Here is a 7,813-nt window from a genome sequence, read left to right on the forward strand (position 1 = left end):
GAGTAGACTAATTGGTCAACTATTGGCAGGAGTAATGGGTTCTTTGCATCCCCTTTTCCAGTGACCAATTAAATATGTATCTCAGTGGAACTGTAATCTGGGGAGCAGCACAGCGAAGCAAAAAATTGTCCATAAGACCATAACCTGTAGATTTACCATCAGGTAATGACTTCAATAGGTTTAACACCTCCTCCACTGACACCGTTTTCAGACTAAAAGAGCAGATCTTATTGCTCATAATATGATCATCAATCTATTGGACAATAGCTTGTTTGGAAGAATGTATGTTTACATTGTTGCTCAGTAAATACATTTTCTTTGTAAAAAAAATCTGCAAAATGATTGGCAATATCAACTGGTTTTGTTATTATTCTCCCGTCAACCTCCACACTAGATGGGCATGAGATAGATGTACCAAGTAAGCCCTTAACTGTTTCCATACCTTAGAATCATTTTTACAATCAATAAAAGCATTGTTGTAAAAACTTTATTTCGATTCAATTTAACTGCATAATTACGTAATGTTCTATAATTCTGTTCATCAATTTCTAATTTTGACTTGGCTGCTAAGACTTTTGCCATATTTCTTTGAGAAAAAGCCTCACCCAGTTCACCATCAATCCATGGAGATGGACGGGCACCAACTGTACTCTTTCTTATAGGGGCATGATGGTCCATTACCTCAGTGAGCAAATCAATAAAACATTCTGTAGCGTGATTTAAATCATCCTCTAGATGAATCAGCTCCCAGGGTACAGCAGCCAAATCATTTTGAATTAGCTCATGATTAAATGTTTTAACATTTCTCTTAACCACAATCCTAGGGGGTTTCTTTGGAACCTTGGTGTTCATGGTTATGGTCACAATATTATAGTCTGTCCAGCCCACTGGCATTGATCTGGCTTTTAAGCATTGCAATGGTATATTACAGAAAATCAGATCAATGCATGTGTCTGAACGATGACCCAACTTAATTGATGATCTAGTAGTATCATTAACCATTTGTTTCAAACCACAGTTCTTGCACATCTCATCAATTTTGTTCTATTCGAATTATTGTGATCCTTCCAATTTATATTAAAATCACCCAGGATAAATACATCTCTGTTGCCATCTGTGGCCTGGTCAAACTCAGTACATAAGTTATCCAGATAAGGACACCTTAGAGCTAGGAGGTCTATACACACATCCTACCAATATGGGTGCCTGGTGAGGTAGATGTACCTGAGCCTTGACATACATGAAGGTCATCCCTTCTCTTAAAAGGTATATGATTCTGAATGTACAGTGCTCCACCCCCACCATTCCTATTCCTGTCTCTTCTCAGTCGACTATATCCATGAATGTTCATTTGCCCATAATTTACAGATGCATCTAAATGTGTTTCGGTCAAAGCCAAAATATGAATATTATTTATGTTGACCAATTAAAGACTTCATATATTTTGTTAGGAAGGTTACATACATTAACCCGAGCTATATGCAACCCTTATCAAGTGAAGATCAATAGAGCATGTATTCGTTATATTTGAAGTTATACACTACAACACACAAACTCAAATTTGAACATTAAATTAAAATAGCCAGGGAGTTACTCCAGAGTCCTGATACAATTGCCCATTGATGTAAAGTTTATCCATCACCATGGAGACCTGTTGATTCAGGCAACGCTTTTCCTTCATGATGGGATATAGTTTTTTTCTCCTTTCATTGATCTCGGTGGGGAAGTGATCATTCATTCCAAAATCAGTGTTTCTGAGTTCTCTCCCCATGTTCTTCGTCATTTCCTTTTGCTTAAATTTATCAAAACATGCAATAATAGCCTGTGGCCTAGCTCATGAAACATGGGACCAACACTTTACATGTTGCGTTTATATTTTCGTTCAGTGTAGATACTGACCCTATGTAGCGCTGCATTGATTTTGTGAGGCCATTGGTATCCTCTTCCATCATTCACCCATATCTCTCCTCCAATAGCTGGGCGCCAACAGTGGGCTGCACATCATCATCTTTGACGAGATTGACGCCATCTGTAAGCAGCGTGGCAGCATGGCGGGCAGCACGGGCGTCCACGACACAGTGGTCAACCAACTGCTGTCCAAGATAGACGGAGTGGAGCAGCTCAACAATATCTTGGTCATAGGTACACACACACACACACAGACCTTCTGCAGGACTGCCAACGGAGTAGAATTATTTTTGCTCGGGGGTTGCCCACGAGTGGTCTTTCAATCACCCGCGAGCGACTGCTCTTTACAGATCAGAGCCTAAGTCGCACATTTGTTGATATTCTTAGCTAGTTGGCGCGTTATTAGCCAAATTATAGATACGTATAGGCAAGCAATGGGGAGTTGCTGCTTCCTTCAAGAGGACTGAACTTGTAGGTTACATTTCAAGCTGGTTTTGAAAAGCCAGTCAGGTAAAAAGCTTATGTTTTAAAGGGGCAGTGTTGTATTTTGAGACAGGATTGAATATGCCAATAGGCAGAGGGGTAAGCCTACATTGTCTAAGTCTCTGTATGGTAATGATAATTAGTTAATGATAATTAAAGTGGTTTCTTGTGTCATACTACACAATACAATTTACAGTCACCTATTTGGCCCATGGTGTTACAAACCAAGTTACAGACCAAGACCAAATTAATGTCAAGCCCTTCATGTAAAAAATAAAAAAAACATTTTTAAAAGTCTCATGCATTGTCGGCCTGCATTGAACACCATATGTAGGCTACATCATAGAAATCAAAAGCCACTTCCATGTGAAAATGTTCTGGGATTTGTTCCATTTGGTTTTGTTGGTAGGTTTACATTGTGCTCAAATGCTGCCGTCTGAAACTGTAAGGGTACAGCCTCAGTGTGCACTGTAAACGTGCTCCAGAAGTTGCACAAAATTCTCAACGTTCAAGTTTTCGCTCAGAAGACCCAAAATTTGCTCAGCGGCCCAAAATATTTGAGGGAACATTGACACACACGCATACTTTTCTGATTGACTGACAGGTCAAATTGTGGTCTGAGAAGATCATTTGGGCGCTGCCTTTCTCGTTCTCCCTCTCTTCTACCTCTATCTCTCCATCTGTGCCTCACTCAGGAATGACCAACAGGCCTGACCTGATAGACGAGGCCTTGTTGAGACCAGGCAGGTTGGAGGTCAAAATGGAGATCGGTAAGAAACACCACAAAGCATCCACTCTAACCAATGGCCTTGCTTAATTTCTTTTAGGTTAATATATTCAGGTCTTAGGTAGTTTATTTCCTTCTGTGAAGGATATTGTTATTCATAGATGTTGCACCCTTTACATGACAAACACCCAGGTATTTCTACTTTTCCAGTTCTGTCTCCTGTGCAGTATGTAGTGACATGGTGACAGCAGCAGATTAACATACAGGATATACAGAAGATGTTTCCCTTCTCTATTCCTCCCCTCAGGTTTGCCTGATGAGAAGGGGCGTGTCCAGATCCTCAACATCCACACGGCCAAGATGCGTCAGTTCCACCTGCTGGGCAGCGACGTGGACGTCAGCGAGCTGGCCGCCGAGACCAAGAACTACAGTGGAGCTGAGCTGGAGGGGCTGGTCAGAGCTGCCCAGTCCACCGCCATGAACCGACACATCAAGGTCACTATCACACACAGGCGGACATTTTTATTAGTCTATGTAGGCGCGCGGGGGGGGGGGGGGGACTTATCCTCAACATTAACTCAACAACCAACAGTCGTTGTGTGTCAAGGGGCTGTAGGTCCCTTAGGTATTGTGCAATTAGTCATAAGACAACGTGCTCCCTCAGAGTGGAAATGTCTGACAACTCTCGTCTGGGAGGAAGAGAACGAGTGACTAGGACAGAGAGAGGGAGGGACTGCTCCAGCCATTCCTCCTGTGTAAGCCCTCTGTCCATGTTATCGCACTCCAAAAGATGCCAAGAGTGTGGCGAGCTGCAGACCACTTAACAGACTTTACCTGTGTGTGTGTGTGTGAGAGAGAGTGAAACAGACTCTCCTCACCTGATAAAGCACTTAGGGCAGACACACTCCTGGACTCTCTAAGCCTGGCTTCCACAGACAAACGATTTCACACTAACGGTACCCACTTCACAGTGGGCTAAACAACAGTGTTTCAGTTGATTGAGTCGACCGGGGAGGTGGAATGTTGTAAACTTTTCACTTGACCAAGCTAGATCAGTGACACCTAGAAGTCCAAACCATCACGTCAGCATCATTACAGGTCAAAATAAAGCTTGGTACTATACTGTGAGTGGTTTGCTGGAACAACGTTAACTTATTTGGGGTCATTTTGTCGACACTCCTCGACATCACAGTGCCATAAATCTTCTAGGATCAGGGATGAAGTTAGTGGCTAGTTAGTTGAACAGTTTGTTGATAGTTAGTTGAACATCTATTAACCGTCTGTATTGGATCGTCCTAATGACATGTCCCCCTTGTCCTCTGTCCCCCTGCAGGCCAGTGCCACGGTGGAGGTGGACCTAGAGAAGGCTGAGAATCTGCAGGTCCACAGAGACGACTTCCTGGCCTCGCTGGACAACGACATCAAACCTGTGAGTAGATCCCCTTCCTCCCGCCATCTCTTTATCATTCTCCATCCTGCTCTCTCTTTACCATTTGCCTACATCCAAGAGTCCTCTTTCCAACATTTGGGTAGACTTTCAACAATTCTGCCATCGCATCGAGTAGATGGCAATGTTCATTTTCTACTATATGCAGGAAATTGGCCAATAAATCTTGGATAGCATTTTGAGATGTTTCTAAGAAGCGATTTTAATAAGGGACCCTTTTTAAGGCAATGATTTAATGGGTCTGACGCTCTCTCTTTCCGTCCACCTATGTCCCTCTCTCTCTCTCGCCCCCCTGGCCAGGCATTTGGTACCAACTCCGAGGACTATGCCAGCTACATCATGAACGGCATCATTAAGTGGGGCGACCCGGTGACAGCCGTGCTGGATGACGGGGAGCTGCTGGTGCAGCAGACCAAGAACAGCGACCGCACACCACTGGTGTCTGTGCTACTGGAAGGTAAAGGCACACACACTCAAATACACTAAAATGTGTATATTTTAGTCAGTTAGCAGATGCTCTTATCCTGAGTTCGTTTTAAGGTAGCTAGTTACGTCCACCACAAGTCATATTAATGTTATTTCATTTGTAGAGCACATTTCCCACGCAATTAAGTGAAACGTACCTCAACAAAGCAGATATCAGCGAAGTCCGTGCTAGTAAGAAAATGCTGGGGTTAAGTGCAATACACACAAAAAGATGAGCAAGGACACAAACAACTTATACTATTTTAATTTCCTTTGGTACAAATAAAATACCATCACATTTTATTTGTCACATGCGCCGAATACAACCATACAGTGAAATGCTTACTTACAAGCCCTTAACCAACAATGCAGTTTTAAGAAAAAATAAGTGAGAAGTAAAAAAATGTTTTTTTTTTTAAAGTAACAAATAATTGAAGAGCAGCAGTAAAATATCAATAGCGAGGCTATATACAGGGGGTACCGGTTCAGAGTTGATGTGGTTAGTTGAGGTAATGTACATGTAGGTAGATTTAAAGTGACTATGCATAGATAATAAGCAGCAGATAATAAGTAGCAGAAGCGTAAAAGAGGGGGGGCCAATGCAAATAGTCTGGGTAGCCAATTGATTAGCTGTTGAGAAGCCTTTTGGACCTAGACTTGGCCCTCCGGTACCGCTTGCCGCGCGGTAGCAGAGAGAACAGTCTATGACTAGGGTGGCTGAAGTCTTGGACAATTTTTAGGGCCTTCCTCTGACACCGCCTGGTATAGAGTTCCTAGATGGCAGGAAGCTTGGCCCCAGTGATGTACTGGGCCATCCGCATTACCCTCTGTAGTGCCTCGCGGTCGGAGGCCGAGCAGTTGCCATACCAGGCAGTGATGCTCTCGATGGTGCAGCTGTAGAACTTTTTGTCAGTGAAGACACTTGCCAGTTGGTCAGCGCATGCTCGGAGTACACCTCCTAGTAATCTGTCTGACACTGCGGCCTTGTGAATGTTGACCCGTTTAAAGGTCTTACTCACGTCGGGTATAGGGAGTATGGGTTTTTAAATGTTATGCTCTCTCATCTAGGTCCCCCCAACAGTGGAAAGACGGCTCTGGCAGCTAAGATCTCAGAGGAATCCCAGTTCCCCTTTATAAAGATCTGCTCTCCAGACAAGATGATTGGCCACTCTGAGATCGCTAAGTGCCAGGCCATCAAGAAGGTGAGGAAAGGGATACACACACACACACACACACACACACACACACACACACACACTCACTGTGTCAGTACCTGTGTCTTCACCACCCTTAACCCTCTTTGTTCCAGATATTTGAAGATGCCTATAAGTCCCAGCTGAGCTGTGTAGTGGTAGATGACATTGAGCGCTTGCTGGGTAAGGTTCTGCTTGCATTGTGGTAACACCATTCTTATTTTTTAAGTCTCCTTTTAAGTTCAGGGTTTTAACAGAGAACAAAGCTAAAACAGCATTCTCCTTCTGATAACCCTGCCATGACCAGCTAAAAACACCATTCTCCTTCTGTTAACCCTGCCTTGACCAGCTAAAAACACCATTCTCCTTCTGTTAACCCTGCCTTGACCAGCTAAAAACACCATTCTCCTTCTGATAACCCTGCCTTGACCAGCTAAAAACACCATTCTCCTTCTGATAACCCTGCCATGACCAGCTAAAAACACCATTCTCCTTCTGATAACCCTGCCTTGACCAGCTAAAAAGTGCTATATCTACGTTTATGTATCTACAATACTGTGGCAGGTGTCGAGAGCTGTGTGTAGCTTGAAAGTGTATACGGTTGGTGCTGCTCATTTAAAATGGTCTATCATTGAAAATGTAATACAATTATAAATGAAATAGCTAGAGCTTCAATACAAGGGGTTATTGTAGGTTAGAACGCCTACATTGAAGGTGGCCAAATAAAGATCTATAAAGTCAAGTTAGTTATTTGGCATTATATGCTGAAAAATATATTTAAGCGTACTGATAATGATGTATAATACATTATTACATACATACGCAGCCTAAAAGAAATATGGGAGCGTTTATGAGTGTCCTTGTTCTCAGACTATGTCCCGATTGGCCCTCGTTTCTCGAACCTGGTCCTTCAAGCTCTGCTGGTCCTCCTCAAGAAACCCCCTCCCAAGGTGAGTGCTCTGTGGGCTGCGGCTCTTCTTGAATGCGTGCGTGTGTTGGTTACTCTTTAGCGTTTGACATTTTCTGTGCTCATGCTCCGGTTGTTATTTTGGCAGTGGCAGAAAGATGGCAGCAGATCATGCCTATGGCCTCAGTCGTTTCCATGCGGAGTGAATCAAAAAGTGTTTCCTAGCTGTGTGATCGTATATATAGCTTTACCACTGTGCGTGTTCATGTGAGCTTTGTCTCCTAAATATAGCCGCCAGGCCTCTATGGCATTTTAGGCGGTAGGGCCCAAGTCTAGGCTACGTTTAGCTGTGAATGTGTTTCATGTGTATGAGAGTGTTTTGGTCAGGCTGTTGTTTTGTGCTGGGTGTGAATGGGGAGCTGAGCTGTTTCTCCTGGATGTGTGTATGTAAGGGAGTATATGGCAGTATAGATGTGTTTGTGATAATGTATTGGTCTGGGCAGGCTGTTATGCTTGGTGTGAATGGGAGCCGGGGCTGTTTCTCCAGGGTTGTAAAGCTCCAGGCCCAGCGGGGAGCCCGGGCTAGGGGAGGCCTGTCTCTCGAGGTGGGGGGGGGAAAGACAACGGAAGAGAATGGGCTCTGTGAGAGAGCCGGGGGGACCTGGCAGCACCGCCGCCTGTGT

At 43.8% G+C, this 7,813-nt stretch overlaps 1 protein-coding gene across 1 annotated transcript in view; it reads left to right on the top strand.

Annotated features, from left to right (window-relative positions):
• The window catches only part of LOC139376414 (vesicle-fusing ATPase), a 56,813-nt gene that overhangs the window by 40,459 nt on the left and 8,541 nt on the right, over positions 1 to 7,813 (top strand). The window contains exons 10-17 of the mRNA XM_071118982.1: positions 1,977 to 2,142; positions 3,087 to 3,161; positions 3,426 to 3,613; positions 4,452 to 4,547; positions 4,866 to 5,022; positions 6,099 to 6,232; positions 6,340 to 6,406; positions 7,094 to 7,173. Of these exons, the coding sequence (XP_070975083.1) occupies positions 1,977 to 2,142; positions 3,087 to 3,161; positions 3,426 to 3,613; positions 4,452 to 4,547; positions 4,866 to 5,022; positions 6,099 to 6,232; positions 6,340 to 6,406; positions 7,094 to 7,173 (963 nt within the window). The remainder of the gene's footprint in view (positions 1 to 1,976; positions 2,143 to 3,086; positions 3,162 to 3,425; positions 3,614 to 4,451; positions 4,548 to 4,865; positions 5,023 to 6,098; positions 6,233 to 6,339; positions 6,407 to 7,093; positions 7,174 to 7,813) is intronic.

This window comes from Oncorhynchus clarkii, chromosome 20 (assembly GCF_045791955.1).
Source record: "Oncorhynchus clarkii lewisi isolate Uvic-CL-2024 chromosome 20, UVic_Ocla_1.0, whole genome shotgun sequence".
NCBI lineage: Eukaryota > Metazoa > Chordata > Actinopteri > Salmoniformes > Salmonidae > Oncorhynchus > Oncorhynchus clarkii.